Raw genomic sequence first — 16,541 nt, forward strand, 5'->3', positions numbered from 1 at the left:
TTGCACAAATTGTGTCCCAGACTCACAGGACCTGCATCCACTTTTTCCAGGGCCTATGCCCAATGCTCCAATGCTGCTCCAATAACTTTGATCAGAAAATGGTCATTCCGCAACCAGCTAATCATGAACTCCAAGTACAATACCATATGACAAGCCAGCAGCATGCTGTTTTCTGCAGGCAGATCGTTCTCTCCCAGCTGAATGATCAAGGTGTGGGGTAGTCCAACCCTCACAACCCCTCCATCCAGCATTTATAGCATTTATCCCAGAACATCCCTCTCTGTCCCATCCAAAACACAGTCATGCGGCTGGCTAGGCCGAGGTCACTACCCCAGCTGGAAGACAATGCATACTTGGCTGCCCAGTGGACAATGCTGTGACTGACAATCCAGATAGTCCTGCAATGGCCTAAAAGGACTGAGATATGAGGAACATCAGCTTTTGAGCCACGGGTGAACATATCCCTTGTATGCTGGGAAGCACCAGTTCTCAGTGGCACAGATCTGTTCCTCGGGCAAACCTAGGTATGGCCCTGATCCAGAAGGACTGGGGGCTGAACTCGAATGTTGGTAGCCCCAGGTGACCCAAACAAGTCCAAAGGATGCTGGTGAATTGGAGGCATGATAGGGACTGCCATCAGAGTGTATAAGGAAGGAGCTCTGGATCAGTGGCTGAACTGAAAGATAGTCAGCTGTGTCTCTGAATGGATAGCACAATCTAAAGGGAGAAGCCCTGAGGACCACCCTGGTCTTGGGCTGGCAGAGTCAGATGTGCACCTCAGGACCACCCACCCATAGGCCTGTCAGCATGAGTGCCCTTTCACTACAGTTGTCCCAGACACCAATTCACTGCAGCAAAAAGCTCCAAAGAAGGTCAAGGAAAAGGTCACCAGGTATAGCTTTAACTCAAACTAGGAGGAGCAGATGCCAGGCAGCTAATGTCAACAGTGACTGAAAGTGTTTTTCAGTTCTACAGAAGCTTTGAGTGGGAATTGTTTATAGGGTTGGTTAGTTATGGCATTTAAGCACCAACTTTACCACAGTCCATTCTAAAAAAGAATTTCAACTCCTGTTCTTCTTTAAACTGATAAGTTGGCTAAGGATAGTATGTCTTCATTGTAGCTGCTCTGTTAATATGTACAGAATTCTGGATGCACATGCAATTGTGGATGAAATATGCATTTACTTGATTACATTGTTTCTAGGCTGAAAGAAATGCAGACGAAAATGAAATGAATAAAAAGAGGCGTAAAAGTCTCATCAATTTTGAAGAGGTTGGTACTGAATTTATTCTTGTGAGGCTTCTCCTTCCCTCCGCGCATACAAAAGGGAGAGATTAATGTGAGAATCCACATTCAGGCTCTTGACCAATCAACTGTGCAAACATTCCTGTGTACTTATGCATGTAGCCTTCTTCCTTGCAAAATAGTTTAATTTATGTTTAATTGAAAATAAAACTTTAAGTGGCAAAAAAAAATTATTTTGGTTCAAGACAATTTTTCCTAAAAACTAAAACAGCACTCAGTTCTCGCAACTCTTTTGGATTATCTGCTGTTCCTGTTTTTGGGCCATTCATAGACAGTGTTTCTCCAAGTCACGCTGGTTCTTTCTCTGAAAGGAGACCAATACATTCATAAAATATGAATAATGAATTCTGCATTTAAACAGAAACATTCTTTAAATTTTTGTTGATTGCATTGTTGATTGTGTCTGGGAATTATGCATATATATTTTTTACTAACTTATTGTTTTCTATTCCCCCCTGAAAATGCTTTAGGCCCCATGTGTTTAATTTCAAACATATTCAGTTCATTCAGTTTCAGAGACATAAAATCCTATTTATGTTTCTAATTTGGTTTTACTAACCTATGTTCAATGGTCTTTCTGACTCCAGGAATATATTGAACAATAACTAAAATAAACAGTAGAAATAAGAGGTGATTCCATGGAAGTGCTGGCACAGCCTTTATGCTGCATGGTCTAGCTTTAAAATATACAAAAATAGCTGGTGTTGATTTACTAGTCAGGATGCCCTGAGAAAATGTCCCAAGTCCTGCATTTTGCTTAGAATATAAACTTTTTGTCATCCCCCCCTCCCTCTTGTGGGTTGAAGTCTTCAAGTTTTTTGAACCAGAGAATAAATCCAGAGAACCAACTTGGGGATGCGAAAGAAATAGTTAATCGAAACAAAGTGAAGTCCATGGCATCTCAGCTCTTAGCCAAGTTTGAGGAAAACGCTCCCAGTGTGTCACTACGGAGGCAGGTAAGTTAAAAAAAAACCCCTACAAAATTTACTTTTGGATTGACATGTAAATCAGGGTGTCTGGAAACCCAATGCCAAAAATGTTTCCATTGAAAACTGCTAGTTGAGTTTCTCAGAATACTTTGCATATGTTATATCTGCATGGCTTTTAGATGCTCCAAATGCACATGTATATCAGCATGTACATGTACATCAGCAATATGTATTGAGTCATACAAAGAATAGCTCTTGTGTCAAGGACATTCTGTGAAAGTTACCATGTGCATATCAAATTGTTGGATGGGGGCCAGAAGGCTGTTGTTATTGCAACATGCAGGTGAGAAGAAGTACAGTTTACTGTTTCTGTTGTACTTATTGTGTATTATTTCACTCCAAGGAAGATGTTTGAGTCTATAAGGTGCAGACTTGATCATTTCCCCCCAAGTGAAATGTATTCCCTCTCGAAATGCTACAAAGTGTGAGATGCTTATGCTCCCTTCCATGTTGCTTGAAACATTTGCAAAGTCTGATAAGCTGCTGTTAACCTGGCTTTGTATCTGACATGGTTTAATAGCATAACTTTATAGTAGTTTGTGACTATCATACTAGTTACTGTGGTAAATTCAATTCATTATAAGTCAATAAAAGTTCTGCTACATGATTTCATGGCTGCTAACAGTAAGCTTTTCCTAGGCAATTTCATTCCAATGCAGTTGTGAAAGAACTATTTCTGTAATCCAGCACAGTCTGACTGACTTGCTGTTTGGTTGCAGCCCCTTAAGGCTCCTGGGAGCAGACCTAAGTGAAAACTGTGCCCCTCACAAATGACCTGGCTGTTGAATGCTCATCCATTCAGTCAGGTTCTGCACACTGCTCCCACAAGCCACCATCAAAGAGGCCCCTTTTTCTCTTTTTCACTTTCAAGCCCCTGGCCACAAAAGAGCCCCAGGTGAGTCACTTCATATAAATTCAACTTGATGACCCTTGTGGTCTCTTCCAACTCTATGATGCTATAATTATGTAGGGTTTAATCATGCATAGTGAATACATGGAGAGTCAGCATGGTTTAGTGGTTATGGTGCTGGACTAGAAACCCAGGCTCTAATTCCCAGGTTCTAATCCCCACTTTGCCATGGAAACTAGCTGGGTGACCTTGAGCCAGTCACACACTCTCAGCCCTGACCCTGGCAAGAATTTGGATGGAAGACCTTCAAGGAATAGCAGGGTTGTAATGTGAAGGTATGCAATAGCAAACCACCTCCCAAGGTCTCTTGCCTTGAAACCCCTACGGGGTCACAATAAGTCAGCTGTTACTTGATAGTCAAAAAAAGTGAATTCATGTGACAAATACAACAAAATTAGGACTTATATGGATCTTTTAAAGGAAGGATCCAGTAGCTAATAGCATCCTGTTTGTGAGATTTTATAATTATAGTTTTATTTTCTAGTGCAGTCAATTACAAAACAACTCATTAACATACATTAATATACCATTTTTAACTGCTCATTGACATTTATCAATGTTAGATCTCTGTGTGGGAGAAATATTGCTTATGAAACACTACCCTTTTTAAAAAAAATTAAAAAATATTACTCATGAGAAAAAATAGAAAATACTTTATAGTATTTTAAATACTATATTTAGTATTTTAACTAAAACTGTCTGTAGACAAATTAGTTTATTACAACAGCATCTATAGTTGTTTTCTTGGGAGCTGTGGCTATCAGGTGTATTTAGCATCAAATTATGGCTTTGTTGCAAGATCTTAGGACAATTTCTTTCTTTTTTTCAAAATGTGTGTGTGTGTGTGTGTGTGTGTGTGTGTGTGTGTGTGTGTGTGTGTCGCTGTGAACGTAAACCTGAGAACACCAGTGTCTTTAGGTGTCATGACAATGTGTATATTTCTGGTTGTGACTCAAGAAAACTCCTGTACAAGCAGAGGGTAAGGCTTTTAAGGGCTCTGGCATAGTTTTTGCTTCTGTTCTCCAACACTGGCATGTATCATGAGAAACAGTCTTTGAAGACCTGAGAAAGGAGGCATCATCAGGTCAATCTTAAAAGGTGTCTTTAGCATTATAAGTTGTACTAGAAGTTCTCAGTTTGTAGATGTTTGGTGGTCTTGCATTGAATGTAAAATAAATTAAGAGTGTTTTCAAGCAGTGGAAACATACTAGATGTAGTCAGTATGTACAAACTGCTGTTATTGCTCTCATATAGCCCTACTGCCACACAGGGGTTATAATGTGTAAGCTACACTCCTTCCTGGCATGTAGTGAGATCAGTTTACTTGGTAAGCAGCTTTTTAAACATTACAGGTCCCTGAGGAAGCGGGATCAGTGTGGAAGCCTCAGCATTTCATTTGGCTCAAGGTCAGGTTGCCCATTCAGCAGTCTGGATCTGTTTAAGCCCTTGTTAACTTTAAGGGACACTGCTGTGTGAAGTCTGGGCTACATACTAAATTTTTATTATCCAGTTATTTTTGGTGAACTTTAACTCACCTGCAAATAAAGGCTGCAGTGCTTTCTAGCTTATAAAAATCTTTAATAGCCCACCTATGCATGTAAGTATTATGCATGTATACATGTAAGTAATAGAAGTTCTTCTGAGTTGCACAGTGATGATTCGTGCTTATTGCAGGTAATTAAGCTAGAAAGAATTCAAGAAGCGAACTCTTCTCAAAAACTGACAATCTTTTTCAGGCTCCTTAAATATTTCAAATTGTTTTTTCAAAAACTCCTGGCACCTGGATTTGGAATAATAGAACTGTGGTTTTATGCACTGTAGTTGACTCTAGTGATGGTTGGCGCCACTTAGCTCAGGAAACGGCTTCCTACTTTGACTTAGCTGACTTGTCTAGACTACTTTACTGCCCTTTACATGGGTCTGCCTTTAGAGATTGCTTGGGAACTCCACTTAGTATTATGGTCCATCTACTCTTGGGCGCTAAGCAGAATCTTTGTACCATCATCGTCATCATCGTCATCCTCATCATCCTCATCATCCTCATCATCATCATCATCATCATCATCATCATCATCATCATCATCATCATCATCATCATCAATCAAATTATTATCATTAATAATAATAATAATTTGGGGTGAGATTTTTATCCCACTCACCCCCACTGCAGCAGGTTCATAGCAGGTCACAACAATATCAATAGTACACTAAAACATATAAAACATATAAAGATGGCATTTGGTCCAATCAAGGATGAAATGGCTTGGAAAATTCACAACCCTATATCCTAAAACAAATTCTCTATAACTAAACAAAGGAAAGGAAAGAAATAAAGTAGGATTACTGATCAGTTGCTAGGTTCAATTCAAGATTCTAGCTGTTACATTCAAAGCCCTTAAGGCATTGGACCTCGCATATCTGTAGCATGGCTTTTCCTCTGCTGTGACTGCTTCTCTTATCGGAGTGAGGCTTTTTGAAGGTACCACCTTGCACACAGATAAAATTGGCAACCCCCTCATCACAGGTTTCCTCTGTGGTGGCTCCTACATTATGGAATGGTCTTCCTGAAGGTATTAGGAAGCCTGAATGCCTCTACGTTTCACATCTTTGTAAAACAGAATGGTTCAGGAGTGTATTCTTGTAGAGGCAGAAAGGATGCAATGTAACTGATTAGCTCACCAGCTGACTGACCTGCTGTTTGGTGGCAACCCCTTAAGGCTCCTGCTTAGGGATGTTTTTCCTGTATTGATTGTCTTTTTACATTGTTTGCATTGTTGTGTTTTTCCCTTGTTCTGCAATCTCAGACCAACTGCAGTATTTTGTTTTACTAGGAATATTTGCTTTGTTTTACTGGGAATGTTTGCTTTTTACTGGGAATATTTGCTTTGTTTTACTAGGAATATGAGGTTCAAATTTTAAAATTTTCTTACTGGTAGACTGATATTTTTTGCAGTCCATTTACTGAAAAGTTTTTCTTAATCATACATAATTCGCTTTGAGTCCCAGTGAGAAAATTGGTCTATAAATTAAAATAATAACTATCATTGTATTATTGCAGAATAAGTTGCTGCTTAATTTATAGCATTTTTGTATTCAAAATGTTAGCATTTTTAAGGTAAAATATACAAAATTCAATTAAATTGTAAACTCCAGATCAGTTATCTAGAAGGTCTGGCAAAACACCTTTTGAAAATGTTTCTTCCTATTTTCTGACCAATAATACTGTGTGATATTGTTCTACTCTTTATAAAATATCCCTCCTTCTGCTTTGGACTCCTCAAACTATGTTTCTGTTTAAGGAGCTAGTAGATAAACCAGCTTCTGACCCTGCTGTAAATCCTCGCTTTGCTAAACCAACGTGTAGCCCTCCATCTCCACCAAAAAGGCAGGTACGAATTCATGAGAGAATATCCTCTTACAAAGTACATTGTGATCTTTTTTATTGTGAAGCATGATGGCTGATACAGCTGATAAATATCTTGTTTCAGCAGATGTTGAAATGATGATTAAAATACCATACACTCATGTTAGCATGCTGGCATGTGACTGATTTGATCTCTGTTGTACCTCTCTTGTTGCTCTTGTTACCTGGATGCTTGACTGGACCCTGTAGGTGTTCAATATTTATTCCCCAGGTTTCCTTACCATTTAGTATTCCATGCTAAAAGGCTTATTTAGATTTGACCCTTATATAATAGCATTTAAAAAGTAAAGTGTTTTAGTACACAAATCTGTAAGAAATTCCAAACAAATTAATTCAGTGCTTGGGTTGCAATAGCTGTAAATTGTATTTTGGGAAAGCAACGATGTAATGAGAACTTTGTGGTCCAAGGGCAGCTTTTAATATGGTTGGCTGACTTGAAAGCCAGTAAAACGTCTTCTTAGAGTGCATCTTTTTGGGAAATGCCCAGTAGGAGACAAGGGTCTCCAGTTTTTTTCTAAATCTGTTAAGCAGAGTTCTGTGGTTATAGTTGCCTGTGTAGCTTCTCGTGTATTTCACCTCCTCACATTGGATTGCCCCCTGAAGAGGGAGAAGGAGCTTGGGGATGCGGAAAGCCAACACAGACAACCACCTTGTGAGGAATAAAATTTGCCCCAAGCCTGTGTGTTGGTATGCTGGCTGAAGAAAGCAGAGGTGCAGCATAGGGGACAGATCTGGCACCGGGCAGCACGTCTGCTGTCCACCAGTGACCACTGAGCAGCACATCTACTGTCCCCCAGTAATAACCTTCCCCCAGCCCGATACATGGGGTGGAAACAAACACCCAGAGCAGCAAGATAGTGGGAGTAATCTGGGTGCTGGCCTCTGGATGAACTCCCCTTGCTGCCTGAGGGAACAAGCCACCTGCAGCCCCCACCTGAGCATGCAGTGCACATGCTCGCTACCCCCCATCAGGCCTCTTATGGAGGCCCCCACCAAAAGGGAAGGCCTGGCATGCAGGCTCTTCCTCCCCTAAACAGATCAGTCCCCATGCGCAACCTGCTAGGTTGTGACGGATGAATGTAAACAACAACAAAGCCCAACAAAAAATAGGGCAACACTAAAGGTCAAAAAAATGAGGGTGGGTGGGTGAGAGAAATTGTCATAGCTCGATTGGAAGAGAGGCATGGGAAGGCCCGGACTGCTCTTATAAGACCACGATCCCGCCCCCTCCATCTACATCATTTACTCGCACCAGCAGCAGAATGACCCCGCCTGCTGGGTCAGACATCGGTGCCAAGCCTGCCCCTCTCCCTGCCCACTCCCAGGCAGCAATGGTGGCCAAGGTAATTCTCAGCTGCACTTTCTCCTGTTGTCTTGACATGCCAAATAAACCAAGATAGTCAGCTGGAAAATGTGAGCTTAACTGTCCCCCTTCTACAAGAGAAAAGGTGGTAAATTTGTTTGAACCATTCCAGCAGTAATTACAGTTGTGCTTATGATCCTGTACAGTGGGAATCTCTTTGACTCTTGGAATGGGAGAGGAATCCATAGTAATCTTGTCCTAAGGCAAGTTACCCTTTGGAATCTAACGTATTTCTAATGGAGTTCAATTTTTCTTGAAAATATCCAGATGGAAATACCATAATTGGAGTATTTATATTTAAATAAATAAGTACAGTCTGTTGTATATTTATTACAGGGGTATATATACAGCATGACCTATACTATGTGAAAAGCCTCTTCTTTTCATGAAGATACCCAACATATTGAGGCTGCCAATAAAATATAACAATAATAAGTTTTTGTGGTCAAAGCATTTTCATATGTTAGCTCAACAGTCCTTTCTACATCTCTGAGGTAGATCTCTATTAGAACATCTGCATCGTAGATGGGGGAGGGGAGGAAGAAGTTGGATTAAAAGGCTGTCTTACGGCTACTTAAGGTATGATAGTTGTGGTGAGATTCTAATCAGTGATTTACTGATTCTTAGCTCATTAGCTATAATATAGGCCGCTGGACTCCTAAGTTGTGAGTATTTGCATGCTGTTATTTTATAAGCTCCGCTATCTACATGAGTTGTATACAGTACTGCATATTACCTTCTTGAAGTTCTTTAAAATCTGTAAAGAGAAGTAGTCACTGAAGTGCCTGTGTATATAGGGGCACTCTGATAATGGCTTATTCCAGCCTGTTTCAATGTAGAATGTGCTTTGATGGAATAGAAAACATTTTTTCTCATGTTAAGTGTTTCCCAGTTTCAGGCAGTAGCTAGGGCTGAACATACCATCAGGGATCCCACACAATCTTTGTCTGGAGCTGGGCCAGTGCCTAGGCATTCGAGATATATAGAACAAACTGCTTTGAAGTCCAGCCTTTCTGACTCCCTTGCATCTTCCTGTCCCGCTGCATTTGCACTGTCTGGTGTGCTTCAACGCCTTCAACATGTGGAGGAAAAATTTAATCAGGTGACAATCTTTTCCTCTATTTCCTTTCCTCTTTCTCTCTCTGTTTTTTAGGGGTATATTCAAATTGCCAAAACTATCCCAAAGTGGGTCTGTTCACTATGTAGCATATTTTGGCTGTCACACTTCCTATCTTGTCATCTATTTGTCCATTTTTGTAGGGCGAAAACCAATGTGATGTGTAGAATAATAAGGTTGGTTTGGATGTTTTCTCACTGTTTTGAACTCAAACTATCTCCAGGGTTGAGTTCCAGGTGAGAAAAAGTAGCTACTTGAAAATTAGCTAATTGAAAATTAGTTGTGAAAATTACTAATTATTTTTAGAAAACCACAACTGATTGTATTAATTGTATGATATTGTTAAAGCTGTAAAATTACTCTTGAAATGCACTTGTGGCATTGAGATATACATGCCCTATCCTCAGAGATGTTTTGTTAGTTTTTAAATGTTGCCTGAAGGAAGAATGAACACGCAAACATAAAACTGTTTAAACATTTCAAAAAATCTTGTGGGTAGCCTGTCTGAAACCTGGGAAGGGGATAAGACCGTTGGCCAATCCAATATTGACTTCATAGAATGTGTATCTGTTTTGTATGCTGCATAGCTAGAAGGGAATTAAGATTATGCTGCAAACAAAGACCCAGCTATGACTTCTAATTAAATATTACATCTGGCTTCACTCATACATTTACAGAATACTCCTGGATGAAAGTTGCCAACTCCTACTTTCCCTATTAGTGTTGGTTTCCTATGCTGATTTTCTGTTCACTAATTAGAGAACTCTTCACTATACTGAATTTCTGAACTGTACTGTATCTACCTTTCTTCAATAACTGAATTTTTTCTGTGTCCTTTCTCTTACTTATTGCTGCAGAAGAAAGCTCAATCCATAGCAAATAGAGAGTTTCATAAAAAGAACATTAAAGAAAAAGCAGCTCATCTTGCATCCATGTTTGGATATGTCGACATCCCCAAGGTGAATACTGTGTTTGCTGTGCAGATGCAGAAAAATAAATAGGGGGAAATGTTGCTATCCATTTTCATCTCAAATAATAAAAGTGCTTATTCATGACTAATAAGTATTTCATTAATATTTGAATAGAAAATTGAGGGGCCAGTTGGAAGTTAGGCCTCAACCTGGCATAAGAGTTATCCAGGCTTTAGCTGACTGAAATCAGAGGGCTGAAGTCCACTTTAGCTCTCAGGGTTGTGGCCTTTATCCTTTTTTCAGGAACTGAAGTGCATGATTGTGCAGTGCCATTGCTTTAACACTCATTAATCTGACAATCATCTGGGATAATTTTCCTCTTTCTGCTCTGTACAGAATAAACTTCCTACTAAAGGTCTCTCCCATTCTCAGCCCCCACCTCCCTCTTGCCTTTCATCTCATGACTCAACTGCTTCCTCTTCATCATCTATTGACTCAGGTTCCCCAGCTGTTCATTCTAAAAAGGTATTCCGTTAACAGATTCCATGTCAAATTCAGATTGTCACTAAAAAACCCCAACCTAACTGCACCTGGTTGACTTTGACTCTTAAGGCTTAACTCTGCATGGAAAATGCATGTGGGTTTATAATGCACGTTTCTCAAAAAAGTGAACTTGTTAATTTGCGTGATAGCCAAAATAGAAGTGAAAATGATTTGTGAGCAACACAGAGCTATTACCATTTCCTTCTTCTGAAATAGCATCAGAACTATAACTCTTTCCATTTTTATAAATCACATTAAAGAAGCTGATAATTTATCTCACTATGGGCGTTTCAGCACAATTATACCGGGTTACAATCGGTATCTTACAATCCAGGTCTATTTTATCCCGGTTTCTCCCTTTGCATGGATGCCCATTTCTGTGAAGTTGAGTTAAGACCAGGAGGAAATACTCCAATTTCTTTCAGATGAGCCTGACTTTTTTTGTTTTTACAACATAGATGCAGCACACATGCTCGAACATCCCTGGTGTGCTGCATTCTGATTGGCTCTTCCCCCCCTTCAAAGGCAATGCTTCTGATTGATGGATCCACAGCAAATGCAGGAAAACCAAGCAGGACACACACACACACCTTTTCTCTAGCTTTGGAAAGGAGCCAGTGCAGCGAGCAACATGGCAAGCATGTTGTGCTGTACTTTTGACCAATACTCGGCTGAGCACTATGTCTCATCCATATTTAAAGGTGTGCAGGAAACCACAGCATCACACACACACACACACACACACACACACACACACCCATACCCATATACCAAATAACATTTGACTGGTCTTTGGGGCTGTTACAGAATGAGAGCCCTGCCCCACCCCTCCCCTTCCCTCCCAGGATCCCATTGGGAACATGAGCCAGGACCTGCAGGACTGGGCTGGCTGCAAATCCTTTTGTGTAAATGATGGCTCTTCAAAGCATACTTGAAAAAAACTGGAATATATATTAATTAAGAGCTCTGGTAAATGAGAACACTAGCTGCAGAGCCTGAGATAAATCTTTAGTTATTTGAAGTAAAAGTACAATGCCCTTAGACTTGCAGCTAAGTCTGTATCATTTGTATAGGCTTCTTACATGCTTTTTGTAAATATATAACTCCTTGTGAAAAACTGCCAGAATTGCTTCCTTCAGCTTTCTTTTTCAGATACAGAAAGGGCCAAGTCATCTAGTGCTGTAATATAGTCAGTTTGCGTCAGTTTCTGTCTGTTGGTGGTAGTAACAATTGTGTCTTCTAACACAGTAACCTCCTCATCAGATGAGTAAATATAATACAGTACAGGACTTGTTTCACAGGGCTTATCTTAATGCCCTTGCAGTCTCTTTTTCTGGTTTAGGATGGAAATATGAAAATGTTTTCAAGAATAGCCATTAGAGAGCAAGGAACCCTTCAGTTGTGAAGCAATTTCATGAAGGCATCAAAGCTCAGAAATGAAGCCGTGAGAATAAGACTTTCTGCTGAAGAGTAAATGTCTAAGTCCTAAATCCTGTTGTGGCATGCATTCAGCTATTTTCCCATTTTTCTTCTGCTTTTTATACTATTTGTGCAAATTTGATGGGTCATGAAACCATTGTGATATTCTTGCCAAAAATGATTGAGAATGGAGCACAGAATGAAGGAGGAAAATAACACCTTGATGATGAGTGATTTTGTGTTCAGAGATGTTCTGAACTATGTGAAGACAGGAGAGATGGCAACGGTATAAATTACATTGCCAGAACACCGTCAGAAAGTTTAGAAGCGGACAATGGGTCTTAGAAATTCTGAGGAATTAGCCTATTTTATAGGAAGAGAAGAGTAATAAGATACTAGTGTTGCCCACAGTGAATGAAAATCAAAGGGAGAGTTCTCCGTGTTTGTGACAAAACTTGAAGCAGTGTTAGCATGCTATTATTTTAATAACAGTAACTTAAATTTTTGCTCCCATCCAATGGTGGAAAAGTCAAATAACAGGGCTAAAAAATCCTAATGCAGCTTCATATCCAAAAACAAACAAACAAACAAAAGTCATGCCTTCAGGTAGTGGGATTTATTTGTGTATTATGTTGCCCTGACTCTTAAACCAATGGTCCATTCTGCCCTCTTAATGGGCGAGCACATTTCCAGAAAGGGCTGCTCGATCCCTTCCCCCCGCAGAGTCACTCTGCCATCGGGCAAGTCCTCTACAAAGCATTTTTGGGCAGCAAAACTCAACACGCCTACAAAATGGCCGCTGCTAATACGGGGAAGTACAGTTTGGCACTGGAAATCCAAACACGCCAAAAACAAAAGGGGAAGAAAAAATTTCACCACAGAAAAATCACGTAACCAAGGAAGTTGACAAGAAATCCTGATCACAGGATAAATACAAGTGGGATAGGAAATATTAAATTAACAAAGCTTTAATACGATGATGATGATGATGATGATGATGATGATGATGATGATGATGATGATGATGATGATGATGATGATGATGATGATGATGATGATAAACCCAAGATAAATCAACCATCAAAACCAAAGTGGAAAATTAGACTGGAACAGAAGATCAGAAAGCTAAGATCAGATGCCAGTAGCCTGAAAAATATGAAAGAACAAGGATTAAAGAATGGCAAGATCATGACAGAATTAATTAGAAGGTACTGGCTAGACACTAGAACAATTGAAGAAGCACTGGAGATCACCAAACAACAAATAACAGCCACAGCAAGAAAAATTGAAATATATGAAGCAAGAAACATCCAGTACAGACAAAATCAGCAATTTTGTTCAGACCAAAAGCATTTCTACCAAAGCCTCAACACAAAAATCAATGTTGAAAGCAAAAAAAACAGAGAAAAATGCAACACTTCAGTTTTGGAAAGATCTGTGGGAAAATGAGAAAGATTACAACAGGAAGACGCAGTGGATAAAAGATTTTGAGAAAGATGTTGGCCAAAAACAAATGCAAGAGCTGGAAATCACAACTGATATGATAACAAATCGAAGCAAGAAAGTGAAAAATTGGACTGCACCAGGACATGATCAATTGCATGGCTTCTGGCTCAAATACCTAACCAGTTTGCACCCAGCAATGGCCAAGCAGTTCAATGAAGCCATTCAAAATGATGAAATCGATCAATGGCTAACAACTGGGAAGACATTATTGATTCAGAAAGATCCAGCCAAAGGAGCAACACCTGGAAACTACAGGGCAATAACATGTTTACCCACGATGCTCAAACTGCTCACTGGCATAATAGCAGATAACATCCCATGGACTACTTTGCCCAGAGCAAAATAGCATCCTGCCAGTGGAGCACAAAAGGGAACAAAAAGAAGGAGCAGGGGTACAAAAGATCAAGCTCCTGATGAGATAAAATGATGATGGAGAACTGCAAGAATTGAAGAACGAATTTGCATATGGTCTGGATCGATTACAAGAAGGCATTTGACTCACTGCCTCATAGTTGGATCATGAAATGCTTGGAAATATTTGGCATCAGCAAAAACATTCGAGTGTTCACTGAAAAAGCGATGAGACAGTGAAAAACTGAACTGACTGTCGAAAATGAAAACTTTGGAACAGCAGTCAACAATTAAGCGAGGAATTTTCCAAGGTGATTCACTATCACCTTTACTGTTTATCATTGCCATGATCCCACTAACAGTAATTTTAAAGAAAACAAAGTTGGGCTATCAAATGGCCAAAGATTCAGAAAAAATCTCACATTTGCTGTACATGGATGATTTGAGGCTGTATGGGAAATCAGACACAGAAATCCAGTCACTGGTAAACACAGTCCGAATATTCAGCACAGACATTTCGATTGAGTTTGGCCTGGTAAAGTGCGCTACTGTGGCAATAAAGAGGGGCAAGATCACCGAGAGTGATGGGATTGAATTGCCTGATGGCCAACTCATCAAGTGCAACCAAGAAGCAGCTTATAAATACCTGGGCATTTTGCAGCTGGATAACATCAAGCACGGGCAAATGAAGACTGTTGTCAGCAGAAAGTACACCCAGAGGGTCAGGAAAATTTTGAAATCTAAGTTAAACGGTGAGAATACTATCAAGGCCATCAACACCTGGTCCATACCCATCATCAGGTACACTGTGGGAATCATCAACTGGACACAGGCTGAGTTGGAAGCATTGGATAGAAAAACTTGGAAGCTTATGACAATGCACCATGCCTTACACCCACGCAGTGATACTGATAGATTATACCTTCCCCAGAGATCTGGAGGCAGGGGCTTACTTCAAGAACAGCAAACAGTGGAAGAGGAGAAGCATGCACTGGCCGATTATGTGAAGGAAAGTCAAGAACAGGCATTGATTGAAGTGAAGAACAGACATTTGCTGCAAACCCAGAAAACCAAACAAGAATACAGAAAAAATGCGATTAAAATGAGGACTGAAAACTGGCACAACAAAGCACTGCACGGCCAATTTCTGGAGAAAATCCAAAGCACAAAGGTGGATAGCGATTTAAAGACCTGGCTGTGGTTTAACAAACTGGAACTCTGAAAAAAGGAAAACTGAATCCCTAGGGATTTTAGCCGTAGCGCAAGCCGCTAAAGCCATTAGAACAAATTCAATCAAGGCCAAAATCGAAAAATTTTCAGATGATGCAAAATGCAGATTGTGCAAAGAAGCTGATGAAACTGTAGATCATGTCTTCAGCTGCTTCAAAAAGGTTGTCCAGACTGAGTACAAACAGAGACACAACTTAGTGGCCAAGATGATCCACTGGAATTTATGCAAGAATTACAACATAAGAACAGCTAAGAACTGGTGGAAACATTGTCTAGAGAAAGTAATGGAAAATGAGAAGGTCAAGATCTTGTGGGACTTTCAAATCCAAATGGACAACGTGTTGAAACACAATACACCAGACATCACCGTGATCGAGGATAAGAAAGTGACCATCATTGACATAGCAGTCCCCGGTGACAGCAGGGTCATTGAAAAAGAACACAAGAAGGTCACTAGATACCTCGATTTGAAAATCGAGCTTCTGTGTCTATGGCACAAACCAGCTGAGGTCATCCCAGTGGTAATCGGCATGCTGGGCGCCATCCCCAAAACACTAGGGCAGCACTTGAAACATCTTCAAATTGACAAAATTAACATCTGTCAAATTTAGAAGGCAGCCCTGCTGGGATCCGCACGAATACTACGCTGATACATTACAACTTCCTAGGCCTCTGGGTGAGGCTCGAATTGTAATGAAGGCCAACAACCAGCTAAAGATCTGGCAGCTGTGAAATCTACAATAATAAATGTCATTAAAACAACACTAGTTTCTCTCACAAGGCCTTCCCTCAGTGGTACAAATTATTAAAATACACTTTTTAAAGTAAAATTGTTCAAAAGATGTTTCTGACCTAAAACACACACCCAAGAATAAAGCCAGTTCATTAATTGGATAAGTCCCACTTCATTATTGGAATAAATTAGGACCATCAAAAAAATCATTTTTGGACATGGTCCAAATATCTCTGTAAGCAAAGTCAGAAAGAGTTGTGTGTATATACAAATTCTGGAAGCTAAATACCATCGCAGATGCCACCAACAAGAGCAGACACATTAACCTCTGTCCATGCTGTGAAGTTTGCATCTTAGGGAGTCTCTCGGCTTACTTGTTTTTCTGGTAGTGGTTTTTCCAGAGTGGGAATTAACTGCCAACCACAAGCCCCACCAGGCAAGGGTCTTGACTACTTTCCTGAAACTTGGGGCCAGTGCCATATTGGGAACAGTGCTTGGAAGAGCCTGAGGCCGAATCCCCACTGCTGATTAATCCCAGAATACTCACCTGAAATATCCAGGTTTCACGAAGAACTCCCCACAGCTGAACTGCAGAACACAGATTCTTCAAGGTTCTGGCCCTTATCCCATGTTTTTCCCAAACCCACTTGAATGTAAACCTTTTAGAAAAACATGTCTCCAATCCAGATCAATGGGGAGGTTTTGGGGTCTAATGTGGTTTCAAATTTCCCACCGTAAG

The 16,541-nt window shown here is 40.1% G+C and overlaps 1 protein-coding gene across 7 annotated transcripts in view; it reads left to right on the forward strand.

Moving 5' to 3' along the window:
- Positions 1 to 16,541, forward strand: part of MICAL2 (microtubule associated monooxygenase, calponin and LIM domain containing 2) — a 102,822-nt gene that overhangs the window by 74,491 nt on the left and 11,790 nt on the right. For 3 of the 7 annotated variants that reach the window (XM_048485051.1, XM_048485049.1, XM_048485050.1), the window contains exons 15-20: positions 1,205 to 1,273; positions 2,113 to 2,262; positions 6,505 to 6,594; positions 8,885 to 9,094; positions 9,967 to 10,068; positions 10,417 to 10,545. In XM_048485051.1, the coding sequence (XP_048341008.1) occupies positions 1,205 to 1,273; positions 2,113 to 2,262; positions 6,505 to 6,594; positions 8,885 to 9,094; positions 9,967 to 10,068; positions 10,417 to 10,545 (750 nt within the window). The remainder of the gene's footprint in view (positions 1 to 1,204; positions 1,274 to 2,112; positions 2,263 to 6,504; positions 6,595 to 8,884; positions 9,095 to 9,966; positions 10,069 to 10,416; positions 10,546 to 16,541) is intronic. The other 4 variants (XM_048485053.1, XM_048485055.1, XM_048485052.1 and 1 more) reach the window with 3 other exon arrangements.

Source organism: Sphaerodactylus townsendi, linkage group LG02, assembly GCF_021028975.2.
Source record: "Sphaerodactylus townsendi isolate TG3544 linkage group LG02, MPM_Stown_v2.3, whole genome shotgun sequence".
NCBI classification, from domain to species: Eukaryota; Metazoa; Chordata; class Lepidosauria; order Squamata; family Sphaerodactylidae; genus Sphaerodactylus; species Sphaerodactylus townsendi.